The sequence below is a fragment of the Elephantulus edwardii genome, unplaced genomic scaffold (genome assembly GCF_000299155.1).
Source record: "Elephantulus edwardii isolate Elephantulus edwardi_28Jun2011 unplaced genomic scaffold, EleEdw1.0 scaffold00027, whole genome shotgun sequence".
Taxonomy (NCBI): Eukaryota; Metazoa; Chordata; class Mammalia; order Macroscelidea; family Macroscelididae; genus Elephantulus; species Elephantulus edwardii.
The window spans coordinates 7538013-7561959 of record NW_006399777.1 but is presented as its reverse complement, the minus strand read 5'-3'; the positions used below and the strand labels follow the sequence as shown (position 1 = coordinate 7561959).

General features: G+C 41.0%; 1 protein-coding gene across 1 annotated transcript in view; it reads left to right on the top strand.

The window, feature by feature from the left end:
• The window catches only part of ZNF385D (zinc finger protein 385D), a 343402-nt gene that overhangs the window by 318318 nt on the left and 1137 nt on the right, over positions 1-23947 (top strand). The window contains exons 6-7 of the mRNA XM_006883410.1: positions 12098-12276; positions 13233-13334. Of these exons, the coding sequence (XP_006883472.1) occupies positions 12098-12276; positions 13233-13334 (281 nt within the window). The remainder of the gene's footprint in view (positions 1-12097; positions 12277-13232; positions 13335-23947) is intronic.

Here is a 23947-nt window from a genome sequence, read left to right as displayed (position 1 = left end):
AAAGCTGTGTACAATCTCAATCTCTTCACCATCCATCCTGATGCTGCCAATTGGTCCAGTGGTGAGAATCTTTGTCTTCTTGAAATTGATAAATTATAGTATGCAGAAAGCACAGTAGTGGAAAAGATGGACTCTATTATTGTCATGACCCTTCAAGTCAGCTACAGCTCGGAGCGACTCTATCAACAATGGTTCCAAAGCCTGCCTTTCCTGTGCTATCATCATCCTCTTTGATATACTTGAGCCCGTTGTTATAGTCACTGTGTTAGTTCATCCTGTTGAATTGTTTCTCCATCCTTGAATCCACAGAGCACCTGATTGAACTTTCTCCAAGACAGATTTGTTCCCTTGGCTGCCTGTGGAATATACAGTACTCTTCTCCAACACCACAAATCCAAGAAATCAATTATTCACCTGCCATCCTCGTTCATTGTCCAACTTTCAGATGCATAGCAAGTAAATTAAGAGATTGTCATGGATCAGGTGCACCTTAGTCTATAAGTGGGCATCCTTGCTCATTATTACTTTGGAAATGTCCTTGATCGCAGCTATCTTCCCATGTTTGGAATTTTTTGACTGTTGGTATCAAAAGTGTTGATTGTGGATCCAATGTAAGATGAAATCACTGACAATTTCAGTCTTTTCTCCATCTATCATGATGATGTCTATTGACCTAGTGGTAAGAACGTTTATCTTCTTGATGTTACATTTTAGAACAATTCAGAACTCAATCTCAGTTATGTCCAATTGACTCTGACTCCTAGTGACCCTACATTGAGATTTGAGGCTATCATTCTCAGTGTGAAGGGACTCCCATATTTCTCTTGTGCTTAGAACACCTCAAAATTTTCCATCTTTGCCTCACTAACTATAGCCATAAGGGGAAAGCGGAGTGGGCAATGGGCTGCAATCAACTGAGCGCATGAAAGTGCCAGGAATAATCCTTTAAACAATAAATGTGTTTACTGTAACACTTAAGTAAAGCAGATGATTTTTTCTTTTTTCAGTCCAAAAAACCAAAACAACACATTTAGGTAGCTTGTAATTCTTATAGAGGCAAACTATGACCTACCTAATTCAATGATCTTGAGTTGTTTTGGGGATTTTTTTAGGGGGGAAGCACTTGTATTTACATTTTAAAAAAATCATTGTTAATTAATACATAATTGTGTCTAATAATTGAATCTAATAATTCATCTAATTTTCACTTTTACCAGTGTTGTGGCAAACAATGAGGTTTTAGTCTGAACAAGACTCTGTTACTTATTTTTGGAAAGCCAGATCTAATTTGTGACTATGTGTTTAGGAGTAACAAAGAGTTTTGTGTTATATGAAAACATTCGTTTAAGCTATCATATGTGTCCAAATCTTACTACTATTTTTTTTAATATCTTACTATTATTAAGACCCAGAGATTATCTGCCTGTCTCACCAGCTCCTTTTAGAGTTAAAGGTAGGCTTCAATTGCATTGGGGGGGTGGGGAAGTCTAAGGTTTTCTTTTCAAAATTCTGTTACAAATTCTTTGCATTTTCTACAAAGGATGAGTTGTTGTTGTTGTTGTTGTTAAGTGCAATTGAGTCATAGGTGACTTATAGCGGCCCTATGAATGAAAAAATGTCCTCGACACTTGCGTGACTTTCATCCTCCAGGTTCGTAGGGTTTTCAGAGGCAAGCTATTTATGGAAGTGGATGCCACTCCTGCTTCCAAGCTTGCTTTAATTGGGGAGCTCTACACAACACTGTCAACGATGAGGAACCATTATACATTTGACACATCAGTGTCACAATGTTCAGCTTCACAGCAACCACAAGGTACCTCCGTATGGCAAGTGGACACACCAGGGCTATACCACCTAGAGGAAGGGATACAATTCAATCATGGCAGGGATCATGGAATTTTTCAAATTAGAATATGACAGAAAAGACCTGTCTTCGCTTCTGGTGGGGTAAAAATTGTCTTTTGATAAATTATCGTATTTATTTTCTTAAAAAGAACTGCAATGGTGACAGTCATGGGGAATCTGTTTAATGTGTGTTCTGTGTTTCACATACCAGGCAGAACATGCTGAGTCCCAGAGTCATGCCATCTCATAGAAGAGCCACTGGCTTCATGGTGATATTTAAGTAAAAATTAATTCAAACTCCAGTTCCTCAGTTGGAAGAGCTTGACTTCACATGCTCAAAAGCTAGATATGGTTGATGGCTACCATATTGAACTGGACAGACAGAAGTCATTTCCATCATCAGTGATTTCTGTTGGACAATGATACACTAGAGTTATAATTCATGAATAATATGGCAGTTGAAGCAGTGGGTGATGCTGAGGTCTCCTGTCCTACTAAAGAGAAATGTTCATTATGTCTGAGCAGTCCAGACTGAGTTATCCTGCATTGAGTGAATGCTCACTGACCCGTGGGATTAGTGGCTTCAGAGATTCAATGCATTTTCTTAGCGTGGAATTTTACACAATTTCTGTGCCAACTAGAGGCAAGTGGTTAGACTCTATCTAGGAGAAAGATGGCCAATCTCCTCCCAAGTGCTTTAGTCTCCAAAACCTGATTGGAAGGTGAGCTTTGTGTAGGTTCTGACTTGACGGCAGTCAGCATTGAAGTGGTTTCATGTGGAAGGTGCAACCCCTGGTTTTTACCTAAAACAGTAAAGCTCTGCACAAAAGCATTAATGTTCAGAACATTTACGGACTTTTACACATGAGAATGCATTGCTACTGGTGCATAGGGTTTGCGGGACAGACAGGCTTTTACTTTTTCACGTTACATCTTTGAATTTTCTACCAAGTACTTGTATGATTTTGATTTAAAGGAAAAAAACAAATTATTTCATACATAAAGTCAAAGAAATGAAGAAAAAGCAAACTACTTTAACAAATAACCAAGCATCGTGTCTCAGGTGTATGACTGAAGCCTGATTAATGTGCCCACGTGGAATGTTGAGCAGTTGGTTTCATGAATCCCTTTCTGCTAGCCTCTCAGTATGTGAGTTGCTGAAGTGAGAAGCAGCCTGTCCTAGGGGATGGATATGATAACAAGGTGTCCTTGTTCATGTTTTTGAGGAGATAAGAGAGATAAGTTCTTACTGGATTGTTGAATTCAGGTGTAGAGTGGTTCTTGCCCTTTCAGGCCTGGTGGATGAAACAGTCTTGCTGGGGACTGGCTATGTCTTCCCATGAGGTTTTCCAGTGGTTGCTGGTATATCACACATATTGATCTCCGCACCCGATGAGGCCAGCTTGTCTGCCCGCACTAGTGTCGCGTGTATAGGCCATCCCGCACCGTCACAATGCTCTCTCTGATCTTAGAAGCGTAGTCCTTTTCTCGGTGATAGATTTTTTGGTTTTGCTTGTCTCTGCCTTCACCTCCCCAGATTGAGCTTTGAAACCTTAGTGGTGAATCAGCAAAAAGACTTCCCAGGAGGAAACTACAATAATAGAATAATTGTTCGTTCACCGTGGGTGTTACCTGGTCATTAGATAGCATGGAAGCCATGCTGGGGGCTTAATGGTTGTTCCTGTGCTGCCAGAAGAACCCAAGCTTCCATCTCTAAGGCCAAGTGCAGATGCTGTTGACTTCAAAATCATGTTGGATTTTTTTAATGTTTTTAATTTTTTTTATCTGTTTTTTGCTTCTGCCAGATTTGTCTCTTTCTTGTCACTGTCGCCTGGCTCCTCTAGCATCTTTGGGTGTGAGGTGCCTCCCTAACCCCGCCCCCCAACTCCCTGTCTCATGCTCTCCATTGGCCCTTTTCTGGGGGCTGGGGATGCTCCCGTGATGGCTTCCGTGTGAGGCCCCCGTCAAGTGGTTACATCCTGGGGGGACAAGCAGGCGTGGACCCTGCTCCCAGGTCCTAGTTCCTCCTCAGTTCTGTTGCTGTGGCCCTGTCTCTGTGGTGTCCTGTCCATTCTCCGGTGTCATCCCACTCTCAGGACTTTGCGCTTTTCTTCTTGTGTTCTGCATTCTGCAGCTTGGTCACCAGCTTTCTCTCGTGCCCACCAGGCCTGGGGCGGTTAGTGTTCAGCATCTTCTCTTTTGGTGCGACCTTTCCGGCCACCTTCTCCTAAGGGGTCATGAGAACAGATTATCTGGAAAAGAGTAAGGGGTGGGAAGAAGTCCTAGAAAGGGGTTGGCATTTGTGTACATGTTGGATTTTTACACCAACATCGCAGGTACTCTAAAGTTGTTTTGTAATCTTGCACTTCCATTAGATATATGTTTATTTTGTATACTATCCATGTTATATGTTTGTGAACCTTATTTACATGGGTGTATTATAAAAAATGCAGTATATAAAACATCTATGTAATAAATGGGTAATTTGACCTTGAAAGCTTAACAAAGAGAACCCAGAGCCTTCTGATGATTCATTTCAAGAATATAGTTTAAGGAAAAACTCTGTTTATCAGGACACGTAAGAATTGCAATAGAAAGTCATACACCGAATATCATAAACAGAGACACCAAAATGGAGTTCATCTTTGTGGTGTTGAGGCAGACCACTTCCATGTCCATTTATTTATAACCTGAATAACCCGCGCTTATCATGAAAGTAATAAATAGTCACTGTCAGTAGCATGGGTTTGTAAGGGCCTAAGGGAACACATTTGGGTATCATTTAGTGAACATTGGGCACGTTTGTATTTAAGAGACTGAAGTTTGTTTTACAGAGGCTAGGTTTTATACTATACCAGGATGTACTTCCGAGTAAAACAAATCTCTCTGAAACATTCTTTGTGATGTTCAGAGAGTAATTTGGCAGTTTGAATCAAGATACTTAAAAATAGTCCTGTACTTTTTCCCTATTATACAACTTAAGAAAATCTATCCTAAAAGAAACAATCAAAAATATGAGAAAGGATTTAAGGTGTAGGATGTTCATTAAAACATAATTATATAGGGAATGGAAGGAAATAATACTAATGCCTAATCATAAATGGTTAAATATAAATGCACACATTACAAGCTTGTGTTGTCATTCAAAACCATGTCTAAAAGTATATATAGTTCCTTTGGAATTATACAGATTCACTTTTATTGGGTTACACCAATGTCTTAAAATGCACGTATGCAAATAAAAAGGAAAAAAAACTGATGCTTGATTAAAACCAAGAATGCAAACCCACTGCTCTAGACTTAATTAAGTCTCTTGACTCCCAATTGGACACAGCAGAACTGCCCAGAGGGTTTCCAAGGGTGTAAATCTTTATAAGTTCTGACTTGACTGCCGTCAACATCTTCCTTGAAGCTTCTGGTGGATTCGAACCCCTGGTCCTTCTACAGTGCCATCTAGGCTCCCCACCATGTGCATTCATTGTTAAGTACCATGAAGTCAAAACTGACCCATAGCTGACCCTTCAGCAGGTTTTCAGAGGTGTTAATTGCATGGGAGGAGATTGCTGTGTGATAGTACCATTAATATTCTGATCTATCTCAACAGTTTGCTATTTTTGTTGAACAGATGATTTAAAATGAATTTACAAAAACTCTCAATGTGCCAATTTAATTCACTACTAAATATCCATCAAGCACCTTTCCTGAGTCAAACAACGTGTTTAATGTTGGAAATCCAAGGACTGCAAAGAGAAGTATAGTCCATTCTTCTAAAAAGTCAATTGTGTGAAAGAGCTGTACTCACATTCATGTGAATCCTTTAGAGGAGGCAGCTGAAGAGCTAATTTATGAAAATATATTGTTTCTAAAATAGTTATCCCCCCCCTTTGTATTGTGGTTTGAAAGTTTGCAGAGCTAATTGGTTTTCAAGTCCTTAGCTCCTATGTATTTTCATTCATGATCTGTACTGGTCGTGCCCACGAGTCCCCCTTTCCTATCCCTTGCTGTCGTCTTCTGAGCTTGATTGTGGTTCAGATGAGGCCCTTTAGATCTCCTGTGGTGGATGGTTCCACGCGTGATCCTCCTTGATGTTCCAGCCCACCTTAGTGGCCTCACAGACGTGAGTGCGGTGAGCTTTACAAGTGAGACTTGCAGAGCATCTCAGGGCATCATCTTGGGAGATGCACTATTGTCTCCCTGGCAAGTAAGTCTGGTCACATCTGTAACATTTTAAATTTTGTTCCACCTTTCCCCTCATTCTATCAAGGACCTCCAGTTGTGGTCACTTTCACCACATTCTGCAGTGGTAGTTCAGTGTCTTCTAGTTTTCTGGCCTTGGGATCATGCAGGCTGGAGTTCACCTTGAGTCTTAATTTCCTTTCCTCTGGACAAGGAGAGATGAGATCTGTAATCACTCCTCAGCTGCTTACAGGATTTGAAAACCTCGGTTGCTACCCACCAATGCAGGGCGTGGAACACTGTATCTGTGAGCTCTGCCAACTGGCTTTCCTGTCTTCTGAGACTATGGTCCTGGCCTCCAGGTCCAATGACTCATTCTTTTAGGGTGTTTGGTTATGGGTAAGGATGTATATAAATGTGCTTTCTGTGTGTGCTTGCCCTATTACGTTGTTACTGTATGCTGTCCAGTTGGAACTGTCCCATCACTGACCCTTCAGGGTTTCCAGAGACAATTTCATTTTATTGGAAGAGATTGCCCCTCTTTCTCCCTCAGAGCATTGGGTAGATTTGAACCATGTGCCTTATGAATTGCAGTGCAACTTTTTACCACTAGACCACCAGAGCTCCCTATATCCGTGGATATATTTGTCAGTCAGAAATCATTGCTGCTATAACAGAACTGACTCAGAGCTGCCCCCAGTGGGTTTCTGAAGCTGTAAATTGCATGGGAGACATTTGCTCATTTTTCTCCAGTGGAACTGCTAATTGATTCGAACCACCAGAGAAGGGATGTCTTTGGATTGGCAGCTCGACTCTCTACTAGCTATACCCCTAGAGCTCCCTCAGGTTATTTTTAGCACACATAAATACGTATATAAAAGTGCTTCCTCAAGAAGCCGAACATAGACATTCCATATGACCCAGTTATTCCACTACTTGGAATAGACCCTGAGAAGATGAGAACTGAGGCTCAAACTGAGATGTCTACATTAGTGTTCACAGCGGCATTATTCCCAATCGCAAGAACGTGGAAACAGCCCAAATGTCCAACCACAAATGATTGGATTGAGAAATTATGATCCATTCACACAGTGGAATACTATGCAAGACATAGGAGCAATAATTTTGTAAATTATTACCTAACTTGGGAGGGACTGGAGAGCATGATGCTGAGTGAATTAACTCAGTCCCACAAGGATAAATATTGTATAAAACCATTATGGTAGAATGAGTATAAGGAATCGGAAGGAGTGGGAGAGGCTGGAAGCAGAGGGATGTGGATGTGCAGGAGGAAGAGGGGATTAATCATCCGGTTGTACCATTTTGTGGGTGGAGGGGGTGAGGGAAATGTAAAGAATTGGTTCAAATTTGTATTTGAATTTTGTAAATAAACTAGTAGGCGGGAAAAAAACAAACAAAAAACCCCAGTGAATGAATTAAAAAAAAAAGGTGCTTTCTTAAATACCTACCTTCTCTCTCTCTCTCTCTCATTTTCTTGCCCAGTTTTTCCAATCATCATACATCATTATTTAAAATTTCTTTTCCAGTTTTGCTGATCTTCTAACTCTATAGTTTCTAACTGGAAACCAATTTTCAGGACAAAAAAAGTGTGAGGACAGTGTGTAAGGAAAAGGAGGTCCAAGCCTTTCCTGCAATATCATTTAGATGCTTGCAGTTTGAAGAGCAGTGATATAATTAAGGTGACTTGCTCCAAGTTAACCAGAACCAGATAAGCAAATACATTATTTTGGGAAACATTATGGTGCTGAATTTTCAATTACAGCTGAGGCATGGTTTCACACTTCAGAAATCCTGATATTTCAAATAAAGATCACTGTCAGTGTCAACTTTTTAAAAGCAAAAGGACAAAACAAGACAGTTTAGCTCCTTGCTGGCTGTCTCCTCCTCTAAGAAGGGTTTGCAAAAGCTGCCTTCTCACACCTCTGCTGTATAGTCGCAGGGGAAGGCTCGAACCCTGAACCTTTGGCATGTTTGTACACTGCTGAACCAGAAGTGTAATCACTGTGACAGGACTGTGAAAGTTCTAGAGCATCAGCGTTCACAGTACAGTGTTAGAAAACATTCACTAATGAAATGCACTGGGAAAACTTTATATCCTATTTAAGAAAATACTGTTTTAACTAAGAAGAAGACAGGGAGAGAACTATGAGAAATTTGCATATAGCTGAAACTCACCTGGATAAGAAGCTTACAAAACCAGCAGCTACTGTTTTATGACTCTTCTCTTTCTCAGTTTGCAGATAATGGCACTGGCCCCACAGAACAGCTTGAATAATGCAAGTAAGATAGGACAGTACAGGCAATGTATTAAAGACTAAATCCCATCAACTATCTTAAGACGAGTGTATATCTTATCCCTCAAAAATGCAAATGTTTTGAAGACAAGGGAAAAGAGCATTTCTTCTTAGTTTAAATTTTCTTTGAACTTGCATTTAGCTATTGGAGTTTAAAATCTTGGACTCGACCGAAGCTTTAAAATGTTATAAAACAATCTAATAACTAATTATGACTGACAATCTGCTGCTAACTGAGATGATAATGTAGACAACTTCTGCTCTGTTTGTTGATGAACAGTAACTCGGAGTCGTAGTTCTTATTTTCTGTTAAGTTTTGGGGATTTCTCCGTTCCTTATTGCTGTGTATTTAGACACGTGTTGATTGTGCTTGTCTGTGTGTGCAGGGTGAAATGTGCACTGGTACATACATCTTAGTTTCTTTTGTGCAGAGTCTATTATGAAATAATGCTGAAACCAAATTATTTGCCGAGAGAATGGACCGTCCTTGCCCCCATCCTCCCTCACACTTTCTTCTCATTTCCAGTCTTTCTAGGGTCCATGGCCTACATTAGTCTTCGCTTCCCAAAGACATTTTGGGAAGCACTTCATTTTCTGGATGGTTTTTTTTGTGTGGTTTTTTTTTAACCTGTGAGTGCTAAATTCCTGAGGCTACATTTTTTTGTTCTCATTTCCCTAAAGCTCAGTTCTTCTAAGGAAATACATTTACGTCTGACTCTATTTCCAGAAGTTGGGGGGTGCGTGTGTGTGTGTGCGTGTGTGCGTGCGTGCGCGCACATGTGTATTTATTATATGTGTGTTTGTGTGTATATTTGTATATATACACAGATGGAGAAGAGATTAATTACAGCTTGCTCAGATCCACAATCAACACTCTCAACACCAGCATTCAGGAAATCAAAAGACAAATTGCATTGGGAAAATCTGCTGTCATGGCCTCTCCAGAGTGCTGAAGAGCAAGATGACAGTCTAGATACAGTGCACCCAATCCAGGTAGTGGTTTTCTCAATTACTTGTTATGCTTCAGAGAGTTGGACAATGACTAAGGATGACAGAATAGAATAGATGCCTTTGAGTTGTGGTGCTGGAGAAGAGTCTGAAACATACCATAGACTGCCAAGAAAACAAATTGGTCTGTCTTGGAGAAGGTGAAACCAAGTCTTTTCTTGGAGGCTAGGATTTTGAAGCTCTGCCTCACTTTGGGCACATGGTGAGGAGAGATCAGTCCTTGGAGAAGGACATGATGTTTGGAAGGGTGGACGGACAGTGCAGGAGAGGGAGAACCCCGGATGAGGATTGGTGCAGTAACTGGGGCGAATAGAGGTAGGTGTGTAAGTAGTGAGACTGGCTCACGACAGGGAAGTGTTCAGAGGTGACTCAACCAACAACATTCTATGATGGGTTTGGAAGCAGGAGTGGCATCCACTTCCTAAACAACTTGCCTCTGGAAACACAATGAACTTTGATAAATGTCGATAGTTGTAGAAGGGGCTTCCGGCCTTTTGTTCACAATAGGGTCGCTGTGAGTCATGCTCAATATGAAGGCAATCAACACATGTACGTCCATAGCTCTGGTGGCCTAGCTGTGCTGCAATCTCAAAGGCACAAGGTTCAAATCCACCAGCTGCTCAGAGGGAGAAGGGTAGGCTATCTCCTTCCATGTAGTTAACTGCCTCTGAAAACCCACCAGAGGGTCAGCTATGAGTCGGTTCCGACTTGACAACACACAACAATGCCATATTCATATGCATATACATAGGAATATATATCTTGGAAGCAGGAGTGGCATCTACTTCCGTAAATAGCTTGTTTCCAGAAACCAAATGAACCTGGAGAAAGGATGAAAGTCACGCAAGTGTTGAGGACTCTCGTTATAGGGTCACTATGAGTCGCCTAAACTCAACGGCACTTAACAACATAGAGACCAGTTGGCCTAGTAGACCAAAAGTGATGCTACCAAGCCAAAGGTGGGTGACTCTAATCCGCGGCCCTAAGGCCTGTCTTTAATTGTTTTTGGTGAAACATTCTTCTAGGTCGTATAGCCCTGGTTTGTCCACTTGCTGTACAGAGGTAACTTGTGGTTGCTGTGAAGCTGTACACTGTGACACTGACGTGTCAAATGCGATAATGGTTACCCATGGTGGACAGTGTTTGGTGGAGCTCCCCGATTAAAACAAGCTTGGAAGCAGGAGTAGCATCCACTTATATAAATAGCTTGCCTCCGGAGACTCTATGAACCTGGAAAAAAGGATGAAAGTCACATAAGGGTTGAGGACTTTCGTTCATAGGGTTGCTGTGAGTCGCCTAGGACTCGACGACACTTAACAGAAGCAACAGGTATATACATATGTGCAAGTGTGTCTGTGCACATGCATTTTCAATAGGTTATAACAATCTTCTAATCCATTAGGATTCCACCTTCTAAGCACCAGTTCCTAATCACAGAAAATATTAATCAAATGTAGGTAGGAGGTAAGGAGACCCAAGAAAGTTGGAATGAGAATTTGTCTACTCTTGACCTCTTAGGCATTCAAATACTTATCAGTATGTCATCATTAATGTTTGTGCCATTTCAGTAATTTAAAGTAAAAATATTATTAATGTCATTGAAGGGAGATTTTGCTGATTATATGGAATTGGACAAAGATACTGGCATAGGTTTATTTAAAAGGCACATGTATTTATCTTTCCTTAACCTATGGTTGTTTATCACATCTGTCCAGTTACTTGTTTATATTTTAATCACAAAACTAATCCCTGTGGGCTTTACTATCCTCCTATAGTTTTACTTCTACATCGTTAAGATCTTTGTATTATTTATCTTTCCTGCAGAACCTAAAACAGTAAAAAAAAAACCCAACCCTAACACAAAACCTTTGTTTTGAAAGTTTTCTGTGCAAATTTGATAAGCACCCCATGTTCAACTGCTTACATTTGTTACACATCCCCTCCAACTATACCTTTAACAATTCAACACTCTTCTTATAACGCGTTATCACTTCTGTCCTGTTGGCATCAATGAGAAATGGAAAGAAGTTAATTTCACCCATTTAATTTCACTTCAGGCCTCGTATAGATGGTGCTCATTTGTAATGCACAATAGTCTCTAAAACAGTGGGTAATTTAGTAATGATATATGAGGTGATTGGAGAACTCTACCAAGGTCTGGCAGTCTAGTGTGTAGGGAGCTTTGCTGCCAAACCAAAGACCATGCCTCTCTGACAGTTCAAATCCACCACCAGACTCTGAGGGAGACCGATGGGCAATCTTCTCCTTTTTAATTTACAGCCTCTAAAACCCAAGCAGAGCATCAGTTAGGAGTTGATTCCACCTTGGCCTCATTCAGTTAAATAATAACCCAGCGGGGCTCTGATGACATAGTCTCCACTGCTCCTGCTCGCCTGAAGTCTGCGTCTCCAGAGGTTTAAATTCAGCAGTGGCTTCACAGAAGGGTGGACAGTCTCCTCCTATGCAATTTACAGCGTTACACAAACTGGCTCGAGGGTTAGCTCTGAGTTCATTCTGACTCAATGACAATAAATGAATTTGTGTGCTAGAGGGAGTGAATAAGTGAGAGAGAAAACCCACCGTGACACGCAGTTCTTTGATGGTGGAGCACACTTCTACAGCAATCCTGGTGAGGACAGGAGGAAAATGGGTGTTGTTATTTGTTTTATTTCTTAACGATACACAAGCTAAGTTTTTGGGTTCACCCCCCCCCCCATTTCATTTTTTTTTCCTTATCTCAACACTCGTGGCAGGTACAAAGCACAAAACCATGCTTGAAGCCCGAAACGGAAGCGGGACCATCAAGGCATTTCCTAGGGCCGGAGTGAAAGGTAAAGGGCCTGTCAATAAAGGTAACACCGGCCTGCAGAACAAGACGTTTCACTGTGAAATCTGCGATGTGCACGTCAATTCAGAAACACAGCTTAAACAGGTAAGTCCCAGGTATCCCTGGAATGAGAGCAGGTAGGGGGCATCCTGAAGATTAGGATGCATGCTGGTTTTCGTCTCTCTCATCTACCATCCGCCCAACCACCTTGTCCTTGTTTATGCTTACTTAATTGGTGGCAGCATAGAAAACAAACAGAAAAGCCAGGACCTCTCAGAAATTTTCGTGAGTGACTTTGTACGACTCTGATTCGTGAGAGGTGGGAGGACGAGGGCGCATCATCACAGCTTTTCTGTATCAGATTGTTCTGTGCCAACGTGTTTACTTTCTCTAAAGGACAAATGGCAGAGTTCTATTTTAACTTGTTTAGATATTTACAGCTAATTTTGTACTGTGCTGTGCTTCTGTGTCATTCATCGCACAGCCCTGTGCTGTATCTCTCCATCCTGTAGCCCCCAGCTAAGCGATGACTAATCACAGTGCATTCACCTCTGTTTCCTGACATGCTTTTCAAAGAGATCTGTCATGCGTTGCCAACCGAAGGCCCAGCCTTTGCATTGAGGTGTTTTATATGCATATGTACATAGTTTGCAGATGTTATGCACCTTAGTTATTTATCTTTAGAATTTAAGGGGTTGACATTTGGCTGTACAAATGTGAGGATAAATATTACTATGGAAATAAATTCATGCCTTCTTGAGCCTCTTTATTTATTTATACATAAAATTCTTTCAAACGTTCCATTCCTCTGTAAAACTCTTCTTTCAAAAATGGAATCTGTGCCGTGATAAGAGGAAAGCTGAGGAAAAGGAAAACTCTGTCAAAAAGAGACTGAAATATATAACTTAAAAATACCTATCTTCAGGGCATGGGAATCGGTACCTCAAAGTGCATGCTCTTTGTGTCTCTTTCCGAAATTGTGTGAAGTAATTCTTCCCCAGGTCCTTTGGATGACTTTTTAAAGCTGTTTTTTTCTTCCCTCCCCCCCTGACCTTCAATAGCACATCAGCAGTAGAAGGCACAAAGACAGAGCTGCCGGGAAGCCCCCGAAGCCGAAATATAGTCCCTACAACAAGCTACAGAAAGGGACGCATCCCCTGGGCGTGAGTGCTGTTTTGTTTGCCAAATGAGAATAGTCTTTAATGTTCCTAGTTATTGAACTTGGGCCTGGTTTTGTGGTGTTTTTTTTTCTTTTTCCTTGTTTGTCCATTTCTATGGGATGCATGTGAGTAATGACAGCCCCTATTTAAGGCTCCAACTTCTCCTTTACCAACGGGTTTAATGGTGTCATGAGTGCTTTGCAGTTTTGTTATCTTCATTTTTTTCCCCATTATTTTGATCTTCCAACAGATCTTTAGGTTTTTTCTTTTTATTTTTTTAATTAATTTTAATGAAAATTTGCAGTGACTTTGAATTTCCATCCATTCATTGTTGTACTTCAGTTTTGTTACAGCCACAATCACATCTTTTGTGATTGGGCTCTGGGTTATCGTGAAGTGGAGCGGAAGGGAGGGCAGGGAGATGGACATTCTTCCAGGTCAGGTAAGTGGACACCTGACATCTAGTCTTCCTTGTCAGTGGGAACTTTCAGGAAAGAAAATTAGTCACAAACAAAGTACTTCCTTTTTTTAAAATTATTTAATTTAGTTTGTTTATTTTTCATTTCAATGAACATCTACAGAGATTTTGGAATTCCATTAATTCATTGTTGCACCCTTCTCCCCACACACCTCCTCCCCCCTCCCCCCCTTTTCTCCTCTCCTTGAAAAGCAAAAGAAAAACTCCCTCATTGGTACACAATCCCCCCCGCACCTCCCCAAACCCCACTGCCCACCCCCAAATATAATCCACTGTGCAACCCTCATTGCATACTCCTACGATAAAAATAATGCCCTAAAATAGAATACTTCTTTTTATTGGCTGCATGCAACCATCCTGTACATTATGTTTCATTCAATCATTTGCATACATTGTGTTTTATAGAATGAATTACTATTGATTTCTGCCTTTTATCATCCTGTCTCAAGTCCCCATTGCGTCTTTCTGATTCCTCCACCCTTCTGCGTACCCACTGACTTGTGCTCTCCCAGTGATTTTCCTCCATTCCTTTCTTTACTGCCCTCCTCCTTGTCTTCTCCCTCACCTTTTGGACGTTTATACATAACTTGCTCAGCTCTTCTGTTTTCACAGGAGTGGTCTTAGGCACTATTTAGTCCTTCTGTGCCTGCATTGACTCAGCATGTTCTCTAGACTCTCATATTGTGTCATAGTTTATGAATATGTCCTTCTTCTTTAGTCCTGTTTAGTAGTCCATTATGTGTATATACCACAGTTCCTATATTCACTCATTTCTTGATGAGTATTTTGGTTATTTCCATGGTTTTTTGCTATTGTGAATGGCAGTGCTATGAACACTGGTGTGCTCTGTGATTCAGCTCTGATTTCCTTGGGGTATACGTCCCTAGCAGTGGATTAGCTGGGTCATATGGGGATTTCTGTGTTCAACTTTTTGAGGAAATGCTTCCAAAACAAGTTGACTGCTTCCTGCAATAATACAAAGTGTGGGGGGTGGCAGATAGTCAGATCACACGCGGGGAGTCTGAGATTAGAGTTCAAGAGTAATTATAATAGGGTTGGAGAGGAGAAGGGGTGTAATTTGAAAACTGGCATGAGGAAAGTAGTGCCAAGAGGAAAAATTGGCTTTCCAGAGTAATTGTAGCATTTTATAGTCCCATCAGCAGTTCAGGAGACTTCCAGTCTGTCTGCGTCCTCTCTAACATTTGTTGCTTACTGTCCTGTTGAACTTGGCTTCTGCTGTTTGGGTGAAATGGTATCTCATTGCTGTTTTGATTTGCATCTCTCTGATTGCCGCGATTTTGAGCATTTCTTCATATTTGTGCTAATCATATGAATGTCTTCTTCTGTAAAGTCTTTCCATGTCTTTTCCCATTTGATTCCATTGGTCTGTGTGCCTGTCGTTGGACCAGTATCATGTTGCTTTGATTACTATGATTGTGTAGTATTGTTATTGTTGTTATGTGCCATTGAGTCGCTTACGACTCATAGCGACCCTATGAACAACAGCTCTAAAGCCTGCTCTGTCCTGTGCCAGTCTCATTGTCTCTGACACACTCATCCCGATTACCCCCGTCACTGAATCAGTCCATCTCTCAGAGGGCCTTCCCCTCCTGTGCCTGCCCTACACCCTCCCAAGCATGATGTCCCTCTCCAAGGGCCCATCCCTCCTTACAACATGACCAAAGTATGTCAGACGAAGTTTCAGAATCTTTGCCTCCAAGGATCTGCCCGGTTTAACCCTCTCCATGATGAATCTGTTTGTTTTCTTAGCAGTCCATAGTACCCTCAACACTCTTCTCCAATACCACAGCTCAAAGGCATCAATTCTCCTTCTATCCTCCCTCTTCATTGCCCAGCTCTCTGACGCATAACAAGTGATTGCAAAGACCATGGTCTGTTATCAGACCCACCTTAATCTCCAGAGACACACCCTTGTTCTTGAGTACTTTGGAGAGGTCCCTAACAGCAGACTTTATCATCTCAATCCCTCTTTTAATTTCCTGGCTGCTGGTGCCAAGAGTGTTGTTTGTGGAGCCAAGCAAACTGAAGCTGTGAACGATCTCAATCTCTTCACCATCCATCCTGATGCTGCCAGTTGGTCCTATGAAGTAGATTTTGAAATCAGCCAGTGTGATGTCTTCCACTTCATTATTAAATTTTTCAGAAGAGTTTTGCTTATTCTTGGTGTCTTCCCTTTTCCATGTGAACTAGAAATCTCATTGGAGAATGAATTTGTTGTCTGCATTGGAGTTGCATTGAAACTGTAGGCTGCTTTTGGTAGGACTATCATTTTCACAATGTTCTGTTTTCATATCCATGAACAGAGAACATTTTTCCATTTAGTTAGGTCTCTTAGTGTTTCTTGTCATAGTGTTTTGTAGTTTTATTTATAAAGTTTTCTTTCTAGTTAGGTTACTCCTAAAGTTAATCACTCACTTGGCCATGGTAAATGATATTCCTTCTCTAATTTTCTTTACTGAGTTTTCTTTGTTTGTATCAAGAAATCTAAGCAATTTTTTGGCTCTTGACCTTGGTTTCCTGCCACTGTACCGGTTATACTAGTGTTTGATGGGTCTTTGCGTTCGTTTTCTGTGTACACTGTTATGTTGTCTGTATATAGCAATAGTTTTACTACCTCTTTGCTAATTTGGATGTTTCTTATTTCCTTCATGTCTTATTGTCTTAGCAAGTATTTGCAATAAAATATTGAATAAAGCTGGTGGTAGATGTGCTTGTGGGGGAATGCCTTTTGGGGGATATACTTTTCACTATGATAAGAAAATTTCTCTCTATTGCTATTTTGTTGAGTGTTTTCATCAGGAAGAGGTGTTGGATTTTGTCAAAGGTCTTTTCTACACCTTTTGATATGATCTCTGGATTCTTGTTCTTTGCTTTATGTGATAAACTACATTGCTTTTCCTATGTTGAACCATCTATACAAGGCTGTTATAAATATCACTGGTCATGATGATTTTTTTAATAGTTATACTGTTGGATTCTATTGGCCAGGATTGTGTTACTGATTCTCATGCTTAAGCTCTTGTGCATTATTGGTCTATATGGTTCTTTTTCAGTGATGTATTTTTTCTGTTTTTAGTATTAGGGCTATTCCTGCTTCATAGGAAGACTATAAGAATGTTACTTCTTTTTCTATTTTTTTAAATAATTTAAGTATAATTATTGATAATACATACCTGAATGTTTGGTAGAATTTTCCATTGAAGCCATCAGGGCAAGGGTAAGGGTGTGTGTGTGTGTGTGTGTGTGTGTGTGTGTGTGTGTGTGTGTGTGTAAAAGTCTCGTCATGATTCTTCAATTTCTTCTTTTGTGATTTGTCTGTCCAAGTATTCCACTTCTGTGTCAGTTTGGGAAAGGTGTGGATTTCTAGGAATTTGTCCTTTTCCTCTAGGTTTTCAAATTCATCACGCTAGAGCTCTTCAAAATATTGTTAAAATTTTAATCTCACTTGGATCTGTTATGCTATTTCCTGTTTAATATCTTATTAAAGTTATGTGTATCTTTCTTTTAAGTTTGGCAATAGTTTGTTTATTTTATTGACCCTTTGGAAGAACCAGTATTTTTTTATACTTTTTTTATTATTCATTTTAATGAAAGTTTACAGAGACTGAAGATTTCCATTCTTTCATCGTTGCCCTTTTTTCCCTGCTCTCCTCAATTTGCTCTTATCCTTGAAAAGTAAAAGAAAAATTCTTTCATTATTTTACAATCCCTACCCCCAGGTCCACTCCACTGTGCAGCCTTTGTTTTGGACTCCTGTCATGACAAAAATACCTAATCACATATCCCTTTTAAACAGTTTCCTCCATCATCTGTTTCAATGCAGTGTATATTATTTATCCCATCTTTCTCAATCTCCCCCCAACCCCTATGTCAGTTCTGCTTTACAACAGTGGCACTAAGCAGTATTTGTCCTTTTGTGACTGAGATATTTCACTCAACATAATGTCCTCCAGGGTCACCCATCTTGAATAATATTGCATGAGTTCATTTTTTTTCCTCATTGGCATTCTTGTCTTCAATCTAACAGAGCTCTGTTCCATTTCTTCTATTATGCTTTTTGTGTGTGTGTGTGCCTCCAACATGTTGAAATTTTCTGTAACATGTGTCTTTTGATTCTGAATTTTATTTTCATGCTTTTAGGACAGTGTTGGCTGTACCCTCTCTGCCTTGTGTTTATTTTTTAAATTATTGTACCTCTATACTACAACTTCATTTTATAGTCAACATCATGATAAATGAAGATTGAAACTGTCAGTGACTTCCAGTTACTCATATCCACACTCAATACCCTAAGTACTGTCAGGAAATGAGGAGAGGTATTACACTGGGACAGTCTGCAGTTAGGGACCTCTTCAAATTACTGAAGAGTAATGATGTCACTTTGAGGACCAAGATGTATCTGATTCAGGCCATGGTCTTTCTGATTACTTGTTTTGCATCTGAAAGCTGGACAATGAATAAGGATGACAGAAGAATTGATGCCTTTGAGCTGTGGTGTTGGAGAAGAGCACTGAACATCCCATGGACAGCCAAAAGAACAAACTAATATGTCTTGGAGAAAGTGCAGACAGAGTGCTTTTTAGAGACAAAGATGACAAAGCTTTGCCTCACAAGCTTCGGGCCTGTTGCTAGGAGGGATTATACCTTCAAGAGGGACATGATGCTCAGAAAGCAAGATCCTCAACCAGGTGGATTGACACAGTGCCTGACGTAATGGGCTTTAGTGTGTCAGGAAGTGTAAGGATGGCACAAGCTAGGACAGGGTTCACATCTGTTGTTCATAGGGTTGCTATGGATCTTACTTGATTCAACAGCACCTAACAACACCCTCCTCTTTACTTATGGTTTAAGTTCTTTATCGTTTGTTCATTTCTCTCCCTGTCTCTGAGGTATTCGTTGGATCTGTGATCTGGTCTGCTTTTGGAGGAGAAGCCTTGTTTGGCTTTTAAAGTTTGAACCTGACCGCTGCTGCTTTGACATTGTGTGGGGCAGCTTCTGTTGTCTGTGTAGCTAGCTCCATCCATTTCTTATCTTTATAACATTGCTGAGGTTATTAGGTGTGTTTGAGTCCAGTATGTTTTATAAGGACCCTATGAACAACCTACCTGAACACTCTTCTATCCTGTGCTTTCCTCACAATCTCTGACACACTACGGCCCATTGCCACAGTCACTGTGTCAACCCATTTGTTTGAAGGTCTTCCTCTCTTTCACTGCCTCTTCGCCAACTGTAATGCCCCTCTCTAGCAAGATGCCCACGGTGTGTGGGTTAGCGTCATCATCCTTACCTCCAAGGAGCACTCTGGCTGCAACTTCTCCAAGACGTATCTATTTGCTTTTTTGGGAAATCCCTGAGATCTACCGCAGTCTTCCCCAACACCACAGTTCAAAAACAGCAATAATTCTTCTGTCACCCTTAGTCATTATCCAGCTCTCTGATGCATAACAAGTGATTGAAAAGACCAGGACCTGAATCAGGTACACCTTAGACCTCAAACTGACATCGTTGCTCCGTAATAATTTGGAGATGTCCCTGGCTGCAAACTTTCCCAGTGGAATACATTTCCTAAGTACGAATACTTTGAGGAGGACCTGAAACGCTTGCTGCAGAGGGTCAAGGACTGCAGCCTCCAATATGGATTGAGGCTCAATGTCAAGAAGACAAAGATTCTCAGCACTGGACCAATTGGCAGCATCAGGATGGATGGTGAAGAGCTTGAGATTGTTCACAGCTTCAGTTTGTTTGGCTCCACAGTCAACACTCTCAGCACCAGTAGCCAGGAAGTTAGAAGATGTATTGCCATGGGAAAGTCTGCTGTTAGGGACCTTTCCAAAGTACTGAAGAGCAATGGTGTCTCTTTGGAGACTAAGGTGCATGTGATACAGGCCATGGTCTTTGCTATCACCTGTTATGCATCAGAGAGTTGGACAATGACCAAGGAGGATAGAAGGAGAATTGAGGCCTTTGAGCTGTGGTGCTGGAGAAGAGTATTGAAGGTACCACGGACTGCTGGGAAAACAAACAGATTCATCCTGGAAAGGGTCAAACTGGGCTGCTCCTTGGAGGCAAGGATTCTGAGACTCCGTCTGACACACTTTGGACATGTAAGGAGGGACAGGTCCTTGGAGAGGGACATCATGCTTGGTAGGGTACAGGGACAGCACAGAGGGGAAGGCCCCCTATGAGGTGGATTGATTCAGTGACTGGGGTCATGGGGATGGGTGTATCAGAGATGGTGCGATTGGCACAGGACAGAGCAGAGTTTAGGGCTTTTGTACATAGGGTCACTATGAGTCGCAAGTGACTTGACGGCACATAACAACAACAATACTAAGTATACTAATTATGTGTACAAGTATGATGAAGTTATTGGCAGTCTCAGTCCTTTCTCTGTCCACCATGATGTTGCCTATCATTGGAGTGGTGAGATTTTTCTTTTCCTGGTGCTGAGATGCAATCAATATTAAAGGCTGCAGGTTTTTCACCTTCTGTACCAAACTCTTCAAGTCTTCCTCATTTTCAGCAAACAAGATTGTATCACCTGTATAAATGCAGGTTATTGATGAGTCTCCCTTCTAACGCCACTTTGTCTTCACAGAATCCAGGTTCTTGAGGAATTTGCTCAGCAAACACATTAAATAGGTATGAGGAAAGAATATAACCCTGACACATATGTGTCCTAATATTACACCATACAGTGTTCTTGGATTCCCATTCTTCCCAAAGGTAGCCACATGCATTTGTAAAGTCAATAAAGCACGAATATACATTCTTCTAGTATTCTTTGCTTTCATGCAGTATCCATCTGACAGTAGCAATGATAACCCTAGTGCAATGGCTTCTTCTAAATCCAGCTTGAACCTCTGTCAGTTAACTATGTAGTGTTTTAGATGTCTTTGGTCTTCAACAGTATTTTGCGTGTTTGTGATATTAATGACATTGTTTGATAATTTTCACATTCTCTTATATTGCTCTTCTTGGGAATGGGAACAAATTTGGAAATCTTTTGGCCAGCTGGGGAGACTGCTGTCCTCCAGATTTGACTGGCATAGACTTGTGAGCACATCCAGGGCTACGTCTGTCATTTGGTATCCCACTGATTCTTGTGGCCTTATTTTTGGTCAATGCCTTCAGGACAGCTTGAATCTCTTCCTTCATTCTCTTTGGCTCTTGATCATATGATACCTCCTGAAATTTGGGTGCCAACCAATTCTTTTTAGTACAGTGATTCTGTGTTTTCCTTCTCTCTTCTTTTGATGTTTCCTAGATCATTCAAGATTTTGCCCATGGCATCCCTAAGTATTGCAACTTGAGGCTTGAATTTGCCTGATTAAGTTTCCCAACAGCATTTTCCCCCCTCATTGTTTGTCTAACTATGAGTATGTCTAACACCCTTTTCAGGTGGCAAATTTCTCATCTGTTTGTATCTGAGGGGTGCACAGAGACGGGACCTCACCTTTTGGTCAGGTTTGGTGGGTTCACGTATGTTCAGATGGGGCCAGGCAAAGAAGTCTTTGGAAGTGGAGGCCCTGTGCTCCCCTCCCTGAGTTGCTGTGAATGCATATCTGTCCTGAAGCCCAAGGAGAGAGGGGTGGCTTCAGGTACCCTTACACCTCTGGGTGGGGAACTTGGGACCCAGAAATCTTTGATGGTGGGGTCCAGGTGCTCTCCTCCTTAGGTTGCAGGATACACCTCTCTGTCCTGAGAGTGGCCCTTCGTGTTGAAGAAGCTAGTGATCCTACATTCCAGTGCCATGGGGAAGGCAAATCAATTCTCTCTCCTTCTCCTCATTAAGACACAAAGAAATGTTAATTTCCTGATGTTCAGTAGTTTTGGATTTTTTATAACCCTATCTTAATGACTTATTTTATTATTCATCTAAAGTTAAATTCAACACAACTCGTTGCTGTTGAGTCAGACCTAACTCTCCTAGTGGGTTTTTGGAAGCTGTGAATCACATGGGAGAAGATTGTCCATATTTCTTCTGTGGGTCTCTGCTGGGTTGCAACTGCCAGACAGACGGTCCCCTTCCCATCCCTATGAACTGTACCACCCAAACTCCCTTGAGACAAATTAGACCTGAGAAAGTAAGTCCTTGCAACACACACCTCACTTCATTCTGTAGATGCATTTTAGACTAGTGGGGATGATAGATTTGTTTCCTGACCAGACACTTGGGGCAGAGCTGAAGGGAAATATATACTTCTTGACATCACAGACTTAACAGTGTGGGCATGTGCTTTTCTAATTGATGTGACTCTAGTTTTCTTTAGAGACTCCTAATGTTCAATAAAAAATTAAGAACTTGTGATTTGTAGTATGTGCTAGATTGTACACTTTGAAATCTATTTTGTTCAAAATAGAACCTATTAATAATTAGAGCTCTTGTTTGCTACAGGTACATTAAAAAGCATCACTAACGGAAAACTGCAATCATCTTTTGATTACCCCAATTAATTTGGTAGCACTGCCCATGTTCATGGAAATTGAGTCACTTTAGCCTTTTACACAGAAACGTGTGAATCTTGGATAGAGCAAAAGTTTTAACACCAATATTCATTATTGTCCTAGAGAGGGTGAGACCAGGCTGCTCCTTGGAGGCAAGGATTCTGAAGTTCTGTCTGACAGACACACTTTGGACATGTTGCAAGGCGGGGCCAGTCCTCAGAGAACAATATCATGCTTGGAAGGGTGGGTGGAGGAATGCAGAAGAGGAAGACCCTTGATGAGATGGATTGATTCAGTGACTAGGGTAATGGGGGTAGGTGTGTCAGAAACACTACATAGGGTCACTATGAATTGCACGGAACTCAATGGCACATAACAACAACAACAACAAACAGAACAAACAACAACAACTCAGTGTCCTTAATGCTACACTTTTGACATTCTGGTGAATTAAATAATCTAAATTGAAATAATTTAATTAATCTAAATTATTTAATAATTTAAATAATCTAAATTGTGTTAGGATTGTTGTTGTTTGTTGTTAAGTGCCGTTGAGTCACAGGTGACTCATAGCGACCCTATAAAGGAGAGTCCTCAACACTTAGGTGTCTCTCATCCTCTCTCCAGGTTCATAGGGTTTCCAGAGGCAAGCTATTACAGAAGTGGATACCGCTCCTCCTTCCAAGCTTGTTTTAATCGGGGGGCTCCACCCCACTCTCTGTCCACACTGGGTAACCAGCCATTAATGCATTTGACACACACCAGAGTACAGATTCAGCTGACATTAAATCTCGCAATACCCTAGATGGGACACGACCTTTCAGGGTCTCACCAACCCTGCACGCCCGAATGCTGGCACAGTTCTTCCACCAGACCCCCCAGTTCATCTGGCATGTCCGCTCTGCTGTCCCCCACGTGGGGCCCAAAGAACACCAAAATTACCCTGAGCCCTCAAACCTGCCGTGCGTCATATTCAGCTGACATTAAATCTCCCAAGGCCCTAAGCGGGACACGACCTTTCAGGGTCTCCTTGTTAGGATTAGCATCTAAAATTTTCCTTTTTTAACATGTTACTGATAACATACCTAGAATTGACTCATGGATCACCCTCATCATCTTACTAATACACCCAGCAAAGGAACTGCTCTTATGACCTATGTTGGAGAAACTATGCTTAAGAAAAAGCAGAACTAGAGGGGATATGATTTTCCTGCCACTTCTCTTTTCAATTTCTCTTTATTATTACTTAACAAAACTGGAACAACAGTATTCCAGTGCATACACTGTATGGTCTAATAGCAGCTGAGCACTCCCTCTGAAAGCATAATCATAAGTAAGGTTGTGGAACATTAGTCTAGAGAACCTCTAACATCTAGGCTCAGCCCTTAGTAGGCATTTTCTGTTTAGTTTTTTTGTTTGTTTGTTTTTAAGGGTTTTTTCCAAAGCAAAGATGTTTTATACTTTCTATTTTCTTTACTGTCAGTTTTCAAATATGAATTTATTTGTTGGTATTGCCTATATTTTTTAATTATTAAATTTTATTAGTTTTAATGAACATTTACAGAGATTTTGGGTTCTCATTCATTCATTGTTGCACCCTTCTCCCCGCCCCCCCCCCTCTCACCCCCCGTTTGCTCCTCTCCTTGAAAAGCAAAAGAAAAACTCCCTC